This window comes from Dama dama, chromosome 21 (genome assembly GCF_033118175.1).
Source record: "Dama dama isolate Ldn47 chromosome 21, ASM3311817v1, whole genome shotgun sequence".
Lineage (NCBI taxonomy): Eukaryota > Metazoa > Chordata > Mammalia > Artiodactyla > Cervidae > Dama > Dama dama.
Genome location: NC_083701.1, coordinates 9,289,174 through 9,304,623, shown reverse-complemented (window position 1 = coordinate 9,304,623; position 15,450 = coordinate 9,289,174). Strand labels below are relative to the sequence as shown.

The following is a 15,450-nucleotide window of genomic DNA, read 5'->3' as shown; positions in this document are numbered from 1 at the left end:
AGCACGTGTGGATCCATGGCTGATTCATGTCGGTGTATGGCAAAAGTCACTGCAATATTGTAAAGTAATTAGCCTCCAACTAATAAAAATAAATGAAAAAAATAAAGAAAAAAATCTTAAAAAAAAACAAAAAGCTTGCAAGTCTTTAAAAACCATTCTAACTAATAAAATGCTCTAGTTAACACCAAAAAAAAAAAAAAACCTCCAGCCGGCACTCACCTCTCAGACACCCGCACTGCTCACTGGATGCTAGTTAAAGAAGAAAGCAGCCTGCATTTCTCTTCCCAGCTCTGAGAGGCGGAGGGAAAACACGACCTGCCTCTTGTTTAAGTCCATGATTCTCATTCTTGGTTTATGAGACGGGCAGCCAGAGTTCAGGCTCCTCTGGGCTCTCCGCGGGCTCTTACGCTTCCCTGCTGCCCCGTGCTCCAGCTGGGACAGACCAGCCTCCCGTTCCAGCCTCTGTTGCCCCATCCGTGAGATGACGCGGCCTCACCAGCCCGGGGGCTCTGGGATTCAGCCGTGTTAGCTCACGTCACCTGTGGTGCGGTTCACACAGCTTGTTCCCAAGTGCACCCGCCTCCACCGGCCTGCAGTCGGGTGAGCACCTCTGTGGTTGGTGCTGAGGAGCAAGCGTTTTCAAAGCCCTTTCTGGACTTTGATATGACGGTCCAGGCGGTTTGAGAACCACCAAGTTCTCAAGTTAGTTAGAGAACCACCAAGTTCTGAGTTAGTTAGTGGGTCTCTGAGGTAACGTTCACCACCGAGATGCTGCTGATAGTAATGGTGACGGTGATTTTTAGCTACTCAGTTAAAGTGGGATAGGAGAGAACAAAACGTCAAATTTATAAGCTGGACATTGGTGACTCATCTATATTGGGGACATTTTGGTGAGAGAGGTTTGAAGTGTATCTGCATTTGGACATAAATTAGGATAACAGAGGGGATGGGAGATGTGAAGTGGTGTATTTCCATTTTTTTTCCCCCCCAGGAGAATCTGAACAACTGTACTACCTAGCAGGATTATGTATCCAAATTGGTATATGGTATATAAATTATATACCATATAATGGTATGTATGGTATAAATTGTATACCAAGTAACAGTAATATGGTATAAATAATATACCATGTAACAGTGTATATGGTATAAATAATATACCATGTAATGGTATATATAGTATAAATTATATACCATATAATGCTATATATGGTATATACATTATATAAATTGGAATATAGTATATAAATTCATTTGGTATATAAATTACTTAATTTCTAAATCTCAATAAACTTAAGCAATGTACTTATATGAGGCTTAATTTCCTCATCTGGAGAAGGAGATAAAAAATAATAAGAATTAAGAGAATTAATATTCTTAAAACACTGAGCATAGTGGCTGACATGTCACAGGCATCCCAACATTTGAGTTACCTTTACTGATCAAACTAAAATCACTATCAAATTCAGTTAGGGGGCAGGTAGGTCTTTCTGCTACTAAATCAAGTCATAACATTGGGGCAGCTTTTTTAAGATTCAGAGTTAGAAGATATATTCAAGACAAAGTAGTCCAGTGCTTTCCAACTGCCAGATCTAGTAATGGGTCCTCTCTGTGCATCCCAGGGACACGGGTGCTCAGCCTTGACTTGCATCCACCCAGAGACGAGGAGCTCATTTCCTACCAGGACGGCTTGTGCCATGAGTGTACAGCTCCTGGGTTTTAATAGTTCTGTACCTTGACTCTGAATACGCCTTCCTTGGACTTCCTTGCCGGTCCAGTGGTTAAGACTCTGTGCTTTCCAGTGCTGGCTGTGTGGAGTCAATGCCTAGTCAGGGAACTGAGACCTCACACACCACATAGTGCGGCCAAAATAATAATAATAAATTAATTAAAAAAAATAATCCTGAGCTCTTCAAGATTGATTGTGTGTGTGTGTGTGAGAGAGAGACACAGAGAGAATTGGAGACAGGGGGTGGGGTGGGCACTGTTTATTTCCTTGCAGCCTCAAAAATGTGGAAAGTAGAGACAGAGGATGCTGGCAATAGGACCCCTGGTAGTATCAGAGGTGTCTCTGTTGCTGATCCCGAGAGGAAGGGCTCTCGTGGAGGAGGAAGTGGTGGCCCTCCTCTCTGGACTTGGCTGGTAAGACAACCGCAAGACGCTTGGGGAAGGATGGGCCAAATCAAAAGCAGGCTCCTGAATTCCTGTGCCCATTCCCGAGGACTGGTTCCCTGCCTGCATCCTGCGAGCCTCTCAGGGCACAGACGTGCGTCTCCAAGGGGCCCCTGCTTGTCTCCCATAACGCCCACCTCTCCTCCGTCTCGTGACTCTGCAGGTCCTCTCCTCTGTGGGTTGCTGAGCTCCCCCGATGTCCTGCTGTGTCATGTCAGAGACTGGAGGGACCCTGCCGAAGCCCAGGCTAATGCTTTCTGTCCCGGGGTGACCTACGACCAGGACAGCCGCCAGGCGACGCTGCGTCTGGGAAGCCAGGAGATTGGGGGTGAGTGTCTGCCTTCGTCCCGGGTGCATTCCTTCACAGTGACCTGGGCTCACCAGCAAGGTCTGCTCCTCTGCTGGGAACCCTCTCTGTATCCTGAGGAATTCATCCTTCCGAAAAGAATTTGTACCAAAATGTTTCATTAAAAACAACCAGAGCTTCTCAGCAATGCTCCATGAGAAGCGTGGTGTGGCTCTGGGGCCTCAGGTTGGCTCAGGGTAGGCAGGCTCAGCGGGACGGCTGTGCTGACCTCGGCCAGATTTGCTCACATCCTGGGGTCGCTTGGCAATTGGATGATGTTGCTTGGACTTGACCGCTGTGGCCTGGCCCTGCTTCAGTGCCTCGCCTTCTAGATGAGCGTATTTTCCTGTGGGCGGAAGTGGGAGCGTGCGTGCGTGCCAGGTGGCTTCACTTGCATCTGACTCTTTGTGAATGGACGGTAGCCCGCCAGGCTCCTCTGTCCTTGGATGCTCCAGGCAAGAGTCCTGGAGTGGGTTGCCATCCCCTCCTCCAGGGGATCTTCCCGACCCTGGGATCCAACCCACATCTCCTGTGTCTCCTGCACTGGCAGGCAGGTTCTTTACCGCTAGTGCCACATGGGAAGTCCCAGGAGAGGGAGAGAACAGGGAAAGCAAGCCGGGCCACTGAAGGTTGAGACTTGGGTCCGACACTGTCACCAAGACCTCATTGCGCTGGCCTCACCTGAAGTCAGGGCTGGGGAAACATACTCCATTCTTTAGCGGGAGCCACTGCAGAGTCCTGTGTAAAATGTGTGGTTCCAAGGAGGGGTGAAGAACTGGAGGCCAAAATGCAATCTGTCTCCCAAGTGAGTGCCCCCCTGGGCAGAGATCCCCCTCTGACAGTTAAGGAATTCCAGGTGGTAACCACTGCACCGCCCATCCTACTTAGAGGGGCATGAGGAACTGTGGGGCCCCTGACATGGGCTCAACTGATGGAAATAATCCTTGAGCTGGCTCCTTGGTCTTTTGTCTTTGAGAAGCTCTTCCAACCTTTTCCTCAAGCATGTAAGTGTTGGATCTAAAGGTCACCCTGAGATCATGCACCCCACCCCTCCTTTTACAGGGAGGAGCGTTAGCACCTGCGGCTCCAGTGGGCAGTCAGCTCTCTCTGCCTCCTCTGGCCCTGGGTGGCCTCCACCTGCAGATCTCTACCTGGGAGGGGCTGAGACTGCTCTGTCCTGAGCCAGGACGGACCACACCAGTGTGCCTCAGTGTGGTCAGGACCAGCAGGCAGGCTGAGCATCACCAGGGGATCAGGAGAGATACGCATTCTTAAGCCTCTCCCCGAACCCCCAGGGATCCACTCTAACAGGCTGTCTGATGATGCCATGTCCGCTAAGTCTGAGAAGCTCTGCGTAGGTGGCCTGGAAGTTCTCTTCTGACCTCGAGAGTCTGAGTTTACAGGGCCCAGTTGCTCGCTTACCTCTTCAGATCCAGTGTGAGGTCGGGGACAGCCTGGCTCCATCTTATCTACTCTCTGCTCTATTTATCTGCCAGCCCTTGAACATCAGAACTGGACCCCGTGGTTCCAGTCTACCCTCTGAGCGGGGAGGGGCAAAAGCACATGCTGGTATCAGCCAGAAAGAGGAGGGAGGGGGCTGACCTGTCAAAAGAGCCGTGAGATCCCCTGGAACGTGGTCCTCTATGGGCTGGCAGAGACTGGGTCCTGCCTCCCGGAGAAGTTTCCACGCTCTGCTTCTCAATGTGCTGCAGCTCTTGGGGTTCTAATGGCAGTGAGCTCAAGGTCACCTCCTCCAAGAGCCCTCCCTGACTACCCACAGAGCTTATTCCTTCCTCCTCTGTGGACCTTCGAGCATGCTTTGTGCGTTGGTCTTTTAGGAAACGCAGGGCAGTGGGCAGTGCGCTGAAGCTGAGCCTTTGTCTAGCTGCTTCCCTCCCTGGACCAGTTGAGAGTTTGCCCCGTGGTGTTGAATTACAGTTTTGGACACCACTTGTGTGGCCTTGAGCAAGCCAGTAAATGTCTGCAGGCCTGATTGCTAATGGGGTAATGACAGCTCCCTGCTCACTGGGTTGCTGTGAAGATGAAAGGAGAGGATAGACAATAACAGTAGTCATAGAAATGTCTTCCATCATGCTTACTAAGAACCAGGCCCTGCTCCTAGGTCTTGAGCTGTTCTAACTCACGGATCCTCAACATGGTGCTTTGGGGGAGGCACTAGTGTTACCATTGTTCCCATTTTACAGCTGTAGACACTGAGGCAAACAAGTGAGGGCTTCCCAAGGTCTCAGAGCTGTAAGTAGAAGGGTTGGGACCTCAGTCCAGGCATTCTGCCTCCAAAGGCCTCCAAAGTGACTTTCTTAACTGCTTCCTTATATCGGTACTTTCAGATGATCCCCGTGTAGAACTTAGTAGAGTATTTGACACACAGTATTAATATTATATGATATCATTAAGTGATATCTGTCATTTTTGGTTATATTTTAAGAACTAGACTTATTATATTGTATATAATAAGATCTGTGTCTTATTAACTTCTGGATTCACACTATGGAACATAAGACCTGGAATAGAGACTGTACATAGTACCTGTGGAATGCCTATTCACCAAAGCCTGGAAAAAAATATTACAGAATTTGGTGGAATTCCATGAGGATTCGTTTCTTTTGTGGTAAATAAAATCAAATAGTTTATTTCTATGATGGAAAGTTAACATATGGGATCCGTTATTCTGAGAGGTAGCCCAGGGTGAAAACGAGCATTTGAAGAAAGACACATGATCCATTCGTGGGCAGTAAATGCAGAGTGAATCACTTAACACAGAGTGTGTGCTTGGTCCATGCCCAAGAAGTGTAGACTGTGCCCTCAACTGGCCTCCCTGAGATGGAGTGGTTTACTTCTGAAGTTTTTTTGCAGGGCCCTGGGTGTATATGTATATCTTGGGGTCCAGGTGGAGCTTTATGAAGGGAACTCTTTGCTGGGAATTTCAGGCAGCCTCAGTCATGTTCGTAATGTTCCAGATTGAGGGTTGCTTTGTATACAGAGTGACTTGGAGGTCACCTCCAGTTGGGAACTGTAAGAAATAGAAAGTCAGCTTCAAGTACAATTAACCCCTGAGAAAGTAAACATAGGGATTAAAATTCTTACTAAAGTGCGAATAGCTGAAAAAATCCTTTCCTAATGGCAGATATTGATGAAAGGAAAGAGGAGTGAGAATTCCAGGTATCTGAACAGCTGATGGAGCCAGTGTAGACTGGATTGGGAGAATGTGAGAGGGGGTGGGGCAATAAAGAGGAACTCCATCCATCCCACAGTGGTTGAGGGTCAACTTCTCTTCCTTCCATTTAGCAAATGGCTACATGCTCATTAAAATACAGACTCTGGAATCAGACCTCGGGAGGCAAATCCCAGTGTGAGTGCTTACTCATTGTATGATCTCTTTGTCTTGGTTTTTCTAATTATAAAATGAGTTTTATGGTGATTTCTGATGCTTGGGGAGGTTGGGAGGATCCTAGGAAGAATGCACGTGAAGTCCTTGGAATACTGCCCAGACGGGCACTGGGTAGATACTGGAGATGCTGGAGCAGTGGTTTGCAATGAAAATATTGCAGTTGAATCCTGCTTCCTCCTCCCCCACCAGTTCCATAACCTTGTTCAAATCACCTAATCCCCCTGCCCCGAACCTCAGGATTTTCATCTGCAAAATAGGGGTGTACTTTTTAATATCTTACACAATGAAGCAGGGCTTCCCAGGTGGCTCAGTGGTAAAGAATCCTCCTGCCAATGCAGCAGATACAGGAACATGGGGTTTGATCTCTGGGCCGGGAATATCCCCTGGAGGAAGAAACGGCTACCCATTCCAGTACTCTTGCCGGGAAAATCCCATCGACAGAGGATTGCTAGCATGCACTACAGGCTGAAGTTTAAGGTGATTTTCTGAACCCCAAGTCCCTGGTCCCCTGCCTGCACATCCAGCAGAAGTGCTTGGCAGGACGTCTGGTTTGGATGTCGGCTCATTGGTCAGCTCACAGGTACGCTCAGGACCTGCTTCGGCAGGTGGCCTGGTTCATGGAGAATGAGCATTTACTTAGAAAGCGTCAGTGAATGGAACACCCTAAATTCAAATACTAAGCATGTCAGTATCTGTGTTGCATTTTACAAAGCATTTTCCATCAGCTCAGTTGATCTGTGTTTGACAGTCTGGTGAGACCGAGGCCATCTGAGGCACAAATGTGAGGTTGTATCACACTTTTGCTCATGGGAGTCAGGTTCAAAGCTGTGACGTGTCACATTTCAAGAAGCTATCTTTGCATTAATTGCTGTGGCTAGGGCTTCAGCTGCAGCTTCGGGGATCAGAGTTGTCAGGGGCAGCACTCACTGTCTGCTGAGATGGTCCTGCACCTGCTTGGCTGGAAGCAGAAAGTACTTCAGAGGGATCCTTCCCTCAAAGCAGCAAACTAAGGAGTCTGGTAATTGAAAAGTGTGCTGCCTGGCCATCTCTCTGGGGCCGCTGTACTGCAGTCATTGGGTAATGAATGTCAGCTACCAGCCTGCTCTACTCCAGGAGTCTGAAGGACTGTGGGGGGAAGGGAACAAAAGGTGCAGGAGAGGCGGAGGGGCGAGTGTGCACTGCAGTGCTGAGTTGGGGGAGCAGGACAGCCGTGGGGAGGGGAGTTGCTGAGCTCACCCGTTCACCTCTCATCCTGAGAAGCAGCTGGCTGTGAGGTGCCCAGCCAGGCAATTGGATCACTGAGATGGGTGGAGTGGCTTCTGCTCTCAAGGGGCTCACAGGCTAGTTGGGGTGACCTATAGGGATGTTATTAAAGTGTGGTGGGCTTCCTGTTTGCCCATCTTATGGACTGATGACAGATCATTGGACACAGAATCCCCCTGAGCATGTCTTTACTCTCTCTTTAAAAAAAATTTTTTTTCTATAGCACAATTTTGGGCTTCCCTGGTGGCTCAGTCAGTAAAGAATCTTTCTGCAATGCAGGAGACTGCCTGCCAATGCAGGAGACCCAGGTTCGATCCCTGGGTTGGGAAGATGCCTTGAAGAAAGAAATGGCAACCCACTTAATATTCTTGCCTGGGAAATTCCATGGACAGAGGAGCCTGGTGGGCTACTGTCCATGGGGTTGCAAGAGTCGGATCCGACTTAGCAACTAAACCACCACTGTAGCACAATTTTATGTGTGTATGAAACAGGGTATTAAAATTGAATTTTCATCCAGACATCAATACACAATAGCTATGACATTTCCAAGTGAGGAATCACTGTAGACATTCAATGTAAATTCTCAAGAACCATTTCCTGGACCCCCAAACACCTACTTGGATGATGTAAAAGGTAGCAAAACAGAGGAAGGAGAATTTTGTAAGTAGGCTTATTTGGGAGAGAGCTGAGGGACATGTCTCCTCTTCTGTTAAGCCAACCAACCCTTTCTCACTCCAGAGGAGTTTAGGGTAGACTCCTGATATTACCCAGAACAAACAAATACATCTCCAAACAAACAACCCCACGAATCACCTGGAAACCATCTTATTGGCACTTTTCACTTCATGAGGTTTCTCTTTCCTGTCACCAGCTTTCTTGTTAACCTTTGTGCCTGGGTTGACATGTGTCTCAATAGAGGAATCCACTCAGAGTTTGCTCTCCTAAATTCCCAATGGACATCTCTGGACTTTTTCAACTATTTGGTGTTGGCTAGATTGATCTTGTTTCTAAGAAAAAGTCTTAGTAATCTCTAAGCTCTGGAGAAGGACATGGCACCCCACTCCAGTACTCTTGCCTGGAAAATCCCATGGACGGAGGAGCCTGGTAGGCTGCAGTCCATGGGGTCGCGAGGAGTCGGACACGACTGAGCAACTTCACTTTCACTTTTCACTTTCATGCATTGGAGAAGGAAATGGCACCCCACTCCAGTGTTCTTGCCTGGAGAATCCCAGGGACGGGGGAGCCTGGTGGGCTGCCATCTATGGGGCCGCACAGAGTTGGACACAACTGAAGCGACTTAGCAGCAGCAGCAGCAATCTCTAAGCTCTGTCTCATTTCCGACAGTGACTTGTAGTATAAATGAATAAAAAATAGGCAGATTAAGCATCTTCTAATGTCCATAGGGATTTAAAATTTGATGGGAGAAACGGGCCTTGGCAGAAGTATTCCTGGGTTTGTTCTAAATCCTAAAGCTTCATGTTGTTGGTTCATGGTGAGGCTCAGCTTGCTGGCTGGCATTCTCTTCATGGGAGTCTGTTTTGTATCAATGATTGTCATTTTCTTGGAGTGCTGGGGGCTGAGAGGGAGGAACTCACATGCCCCCATGATGCTTGTTGTCACCGGATGACTCTGGAGTGGATGTATGGCAGATACTTACACACGGATGACCCTATTGGTTCTTTACAGTAGCCATCATTAGCACCAAGCAGAGCCTGAGACTAGGGTTCAGGAGTGTAGTTTATGTAGGAAGGACAAGGAATAGTAGAGACATGGGGGTGAATAATTCAGAGAAGAGAAAATGGCCAGTAAAAGGTAGATTCTGAAACCTGGGCTTTCCAGTTTAGAAACCTGCCCACCCCCAGTTCAGTCAATCCTAAAGGAAATCAACCCTGAATATTCCCTGGAAGGACTGAAGCTGAAGCTCCAATACTTTGGTCACCTGATGTGAAGAGCTAACTCATTGGAAAAGGCCTTGATGCTGGGGAAGATTGATGGCAGGAGGGGATGGAGGTGACAGAGGATGAAATGGTTGGATGGCATCACTGACTCAATGGACACAAATCTGAGCAAACTCCAGGAGATGGTGAAAAACAGGAAAGCTTGGCATGCTGCAGTCCATGAGGTCACAAAGAGTCGGACTTGACTTAGCAACAGAACAACAACACTTCCAGGTTTTTAGAGTCAAGCTTTTACACCCCAGATGCAGCACAGGGTCTCTGCAGAATTGTCTTGAAGTCAGTTAAGATCACATAACACCCATCAACCATCAAGAATCAGGCTCCATGCCAAACTCCCACCATTCTAAATGTGTATGCGTTCCTGCAGCCTTGATTACAGAGAGAGCAGGTTACATGCGTCAGAGTCTGCAGACCTGTTTATGTAATGGGGGAAGTTTTAACTCAGTTCTTGTGGAAGGCATGGAACAATGTCTGAACAATCTAAACCATTAGCCAGGAAAAGGAGGAATCGTGTAGCTTCTGTTTTCTGTACCTTACCATCAAAAACATAGAACTGGAGAGGCTTTGAGGAATGGAGTGCAGGATCAGAAGTTTGCAGGAAGAAAACCAGTTTCACGGTCAGCCTTCTTGTGCTTGTGCTTGTGCTTGGACTCCGAAAACCATTGGCTGCTTTGTTTTCCTTACACATACCTCTTTGCATTCATGAATGTGCTGAACACTGGTTCTATACCAAGGGTTATGCTAGGTTTGGGTGAGAAAAAGAGGAATAAGGCTCAATTCTCAGCCTCTGGCAGTGTATTTAAGGAGCTGGAAAATTATGGTCAAGCATGGATTGGAAGATAGAAATTCCTGGCCTCACAAATACCATCCCCATTTGCCAATGGGGACTCAGAGGACTTAAGTGAGATGGAAAATTAATACAACTGTTGACTCTTCTTTAAGTTCTGATCTCTTTAAACCAATCCTCAGTTCCTTAAGTGATGCTAAGTGTCACAGCACCATGACCCTTCCCCCTGTAGTCCCTTTGGTGCCCTAAGAAAGACATGTGGAGTCTGGTAAGGACAGAGGGAAGGAAAAGGGCCCACTGAACTGAGAAGGTATCTTGACACTGGGAAATGAGGCAGGCAGCTCCAAATAATCAGTGGGTCAATTTATTACAGGGCAACTTACTTAGAGGGTTGGATGGGGATCCAACATCAGTGATCTAGAACCATTAGTAGCTATACTTTGCACTGTTGAGGAGCCCCTGGGATGATTTATAATTAATCTAGGGTCCCGAAGAGTTGGACATGACTGGGCACATATACACACATAGGAGTATGTCCTTAGTGGCTCAGTGGTAAAGAATCTTCATGCCTATACAGGAGACTCAGGTTCAATCCCTGGTCCGAAGATCCCCTGGACAAGGAATTGGCAACCTGCTCCATTATTCTTGCCTGAGGGAACCCCATGGACAGAGGAGCCTGGTGGGCTACAGTCCATAGGGTCACAAAGAGTTAGACACAACTGAGAGACTGGCTGAACAACAAAAGCAAATAGAGGTACGTGCTTGGGAACAAGGCATGCATTCCTAAGTCAAGATTTATGAATGGGTAGCTAGACTCATGGGTGCTGGGAATATATCAGCCAAGGTCTTCATCATTTTTTGGAGGCTACCAGAGCACAGAAACCACCTGGACTTAACAATTGTTGTGTGTGGGTTCATCTGCTTGGTCACATCCGACTCTTTGCAACCCCATCAACTGTAGTCCTCCAGGCTCCTCTTCTCCACAGAATTTTTCAGGCAAGAATACTAGAGTGGATTGCCATTTTCCTCCTCTAGGGGATCTTTCCAACCTAGGAATCAAACCTGCGTCTTCTACATTGGCAGGCAGATTCTTTACCACCAGAACCACCTGGGAAGCCCAACAATTATTAAACAATACATATTAACTACAAAACCGTTGACGACAGAGAAGTGATTTACCAACCTGGACAGTCCTAGGCTTCAGTGGAAGAATAGGAGGAACTGCATGGGCCCAAGATGGCGTCAGTTATGTTAACAGCTATGCTCTGGCCAGCTCTAGTTTTGTACTAGCCACTGGAAGAGAGCTCCAAGATAGACTTTGGGATGCACCTTGTATGGGAAACAGAGTGTCAGGCTCAGGAGGGGCCAGTGTCGGGTTGGTGAGGCAGTTGTGGTCATGGTGAGTCCCTAGTAGGAGCAAGCACACTCGAGCTCATACAAATAAACATCTTCTTTGCAGGTCTGACCCCCCTGGAAGGAACTAAGGACACCTTTACCAGCTTCCAGCAGGTTTATCTCTGGAAAGGTGAGCTCTGTGGTGGGGACCGTGGTGAGCAGGACACTCATCACAGGAGACCATGTGGTCCTACTTCTCATTCATGGTGTGCTCTGCTCTCCAGAAAGAAACTGTAGAGATTTACTGTCCACGTGAGTGCCCTGTGTGGAGAGAAGGGCCTCAATTCTCATCAGATACTAAAGTGTAGAGCAAAAATGAAAAGTGTGGAAACCCAAGGAGAGATGAAGTAAGCACTGGGTCCTGTGAGATCAAGTTCATTGACCACAAGGTGTCTTTGTCAGTAGGATGGGAGCTCTGAGGACACCACACATTGGAGGCCCTTCTCCTGGGGGACTCAGACCCAGGTGCCTCCCTCCCAGGAGCTCGGTCATCTTTCTCATCATGTTGGACTCATCCTACATGCCTTTCACAGTCTCTGGCTCTGAGTAGGCACTTGGCCAATGTTCATAAACTCAAAGGAGGACAAACAAAGCAGTGAAGAATCCACCTGCCAATGCAGGAGACATCGATTTGATCCCTGGGTTGGGAAGATCCCCTGGAAGAGGAAATGGCAGCCCACTTCAGTATTCTTGCCTGGAGAATTCAATGGATAGAGGAGCCTGGTGGGCTACAGTCCATGGGATCACATAGAGTTGGACATGACTGAGCAACTGAGCATGAACAACTTTTATAATAGTGTATATAACTATACTTCAATTAAAAAAAATAAAAAAAAATAAAATTCTTGTAAATAACTTTCTAGTTGGTGGAAAATTAAGGACTTGCTTCTCCCCAGGACAGTTGCCCCACTAAGCAGAAGCATCCCAAGATCCACCTAAAACCTAGTTCCCTCATCATGGAAGACCTGTTACTGACTTGGGAGTTTTCTTTAACTCTTTTGAATTCCATTTCATCTACTCTCCACCTGCCTGTTCTAGAATAAGTTATTTCAAGTCTCTGAGTCTCAGTTTTCTCAAGAGTAAAATGGAAATCTTACTCCTTACCTTCATGGAGTCTTGTGAAGACCAATATTTATGAGCACACTCTGTTAACTCTGGAGGATTTTGTAAATGTTGATAATTTCAGCATCAAGGACAATAATAGCTCTCTTATGGAGAGGTTGATTGATGTTCCATAAAAAGCCAAAGAATGCAGAACTATGCCACTGGATTTGTTCAGATCTTATTGGGGCCCCTGGCTGTGGACCCTGAGGATTTCTCACATTGTCATTATCATTTTGTTGACCAGAAGAATACCTCCCCTTTCCTCCTGAGTATTAGAACAATAATCCCTTTTTCTCTCCTAGATTCTGACATGGGGTCTCGGTCTGAGTCTATGGGATGCAGAAGAGACATGGAACCAAGGCCAGCATCTCCAACAGAAACAGGTACCCACCCCAAACTTCTTGATATACTTGGGGGTCTGGCTGTGGAGACAAGATGGTCATGCCAAAGGTCTGATCTGTGAATGGACCCATGATGGGTAAGCTGGAACTTTCAAGTCTGGGCTGAGCAGAGCTGGGAGCTGTCTTCACAGATGAAGGCTGCCATTTGGGAGGGAGATAGATATTCCACGTGGCTTCAGAAGACAGAGGGCATATCAGTGGTTCTCATTTACAAAGAGGCAGATTTGACTCCTTGACTTCCTAACTGTGGGGTGGGCTACTGCGGTCAGGACAGACAAGTCACATGAGTCTTCAGGGAGATTGGACAGAAATGTTGTGAGCAAGAGTCCTGCCTTAGTGAAAAGTTGAGCCAGAGAGCTCTCAGGTTTACTCCCCAACAAAGATTCTAAGATTTTGCAACTCCATAATTTTTAGGATTTTCTGGGACCTTCCGAACTTTTCTTGCCTTACCAGACTCCCAGCCATATTGATTCCAAACTGGCTCTGGGATCATTGAGCCTGCAAGTGTGTGTGTGTGTGTGTGTGTGTGTGTGTGTGTGTGTGTGTGTGTGTGTGTGCACGTTCATATGTGAGAGAGAGAGAGAGTCAGAAAGAGAGAGAGAGAGACAGACAGAGAGATTTGCCATGAGATAAAGCCAAAGGAAGTTGACTCGCCCTTTCTTTTTCAGATTTGACAACAGGCCTTTTCTCCTCTGTGGACCTTAACCAGGTCATTGTTGATCGAAACCTATCCCTGCCCAGCCAGCAACACTGGCTTTTCAAACACTTATTTTCGCTTCAGCAGGCAAACCTGTGGTGCCTTTCTCGTGAGTATCTTAGCCCTCATCTGCCTTCTTCTCCACCCTGTGGTCAGGCAACACAGGCCTAGGTTAACAACTCTTGAGACATAGACAAGATCAAATTCAATAGCATAACTCAGAGGCCACTTCAGTATTAGTGTCATGAGTGATACAGAAGACAGGACATAACCACATCTTCAGAAGCTGATTGTGTAGTCAGTATCTACTCTGCTCCCAGAACCTATCATCCAATCATCCAATAATCCATGCATGAATCCATCCATCCTCCTATCCATCCATCCATCCATCCATCCTCCTATCCATCCATCCATTCATCCATCCATCCATCCATCCATCCATCCATCCATCCATCCCCCTATCCATTCATCCATCCATCCATCCATCCATCCATCTATCCAACAGTCCATGCATCCATTTATCCAGCAATCCATCCATCCATCTATCAATTTATCTATTCATCCATCCGTCCATCTATTAATCCATCCATCCATCTATCCAACAATCCATCCGTTCATCCACCTATCCACCTATCCATGCATCCATCCATCCAACAATCCATCCATCCATCCACCTATCCATCCATCCATTTATCCATCTATCCAACAATCCATCCATCCATCCATCTATCATCTATCCAACAATCCATCCATCCATTCATCCAGCTATTCTCTACCCAATAGGTATGTCCTGTGTTGAGCATGTGCTATGTTCTAGACTCTGTGTTTGACCTTGGGGATGAGAAAATAAAAAGTGAATCAGTCATACCCCTCTCTCTCAACAAGCTCACATGTACCAGAGCAAAGTCAGACATGAGAGTGGGAGCAGAGGAGACTGTTCACAGTGTCACCAAGTTTTACATCCTGTGGTCTGTAGTCTGAGACCCTGACTGCCTCTGAGATGCTCCTGGGGAAGGCTCAATGGAATTTCACCCTCTCTCCTCCTATATTGCTGAGTTTACAGCTGACCCCTCACCCTCCCGGCTCTGCCTTTATTCAGAGCCCCCTGGACTCACTGTTTTCCAGCTGGCAGAACCCTGGTATTTTTCTTGAGGCTTCCAGACTGGGCAGCCTCTACTGTCCCAGAAGATCCTGCAGGGATAACCTTCCCCCGCCAGCCTCCCAGGGACTAACACCCAGCTTCTGTCTTGCCTGTAGGCTGTGTTGGAGAGCCCTCTTTCTGTCAGCTGGCAGAGGTAATGGACAGTGAACCCTTGTACTTCATCTGCACCCTCTACCCGGAAGCCCAGGTGTGTGATGATATCCTGGAGTCCAGTCCCAAGGGCTGCAGGCTGATCCTGCCCCGAAGGCCAAGTGCCCTCTACAGGAAGAAAGGTGAGCGCTTGGTCGGATCATCCCAAACTGCATTTTCAGTGGGCTGCTGACTCTGTGGTTTTAGAAATACCCCGATCAGCTCTTCTTCTTTTCTAAGGGAAGTTACCCAGGCTTCTTGTAGAGATGCAGAGGCATTTAGAAATGTATCAGATTGACCAGAGAGAAGAAGCTTGCTCTGGACTCCACTGCTCTTAGAAATCATGTTTATTGAGCATAGCAGTGGGAATTCCCATTGGATGTTTATCAGAGAAAATCCCAACAGCTGTGGCTTCAATAAGACAGAAGTTGATTTTACCCTTTGGGAACATCAGTGATACTCTGAGGAGAGGGATTCACCTTGCACAGTTTTCACTTCTTCCGTGATGTTGTGATCTTCCGCTTACTGTTCTGTCTTCTTTGTTGGAGGCCTTTCTTAGGTATCTGGTAACCCTTGATTTTCCACTTCAATGTAAGAGAGGGGCCCAGAAGCTAATTGGGAAGCTCT

General features: G+C 47.3%; 1 protein-coding gene across 1 annotated transcript in view; it reads left to right on the top strand.

Annotated features, from left to right (window-relative positions):
• The window catches only part of TG (thyroglobulin), a 237,245-nt gene that overhangs the window by 63,441 nt on the left and 158,354 nt on the right, over nt 1–15,450 (top strand). Inside the window, exons 27-31 of the mRNA XM_061123155.1 lie at nt 2,336–2,500; nt 11,395–11,460; nt 12,737–12,817; nt 13,504–13,641; nt 14,790–14,966. Coding sequence (XP_060979138.1) covers nt 2,336–2,500; nt 11,395–11,460; nt 12,737–12,817; nt 13,504–13,641; nt 14,790–14,966 — 627 coding nt within the window. The remainder of the gene's footprint in view (nt 1–2,335; nt 2,501–11,394; nt 11,461–12,736; nt 12,818–13,503; nt 13,642–14,789; nt 14,967–15,450) is intronic.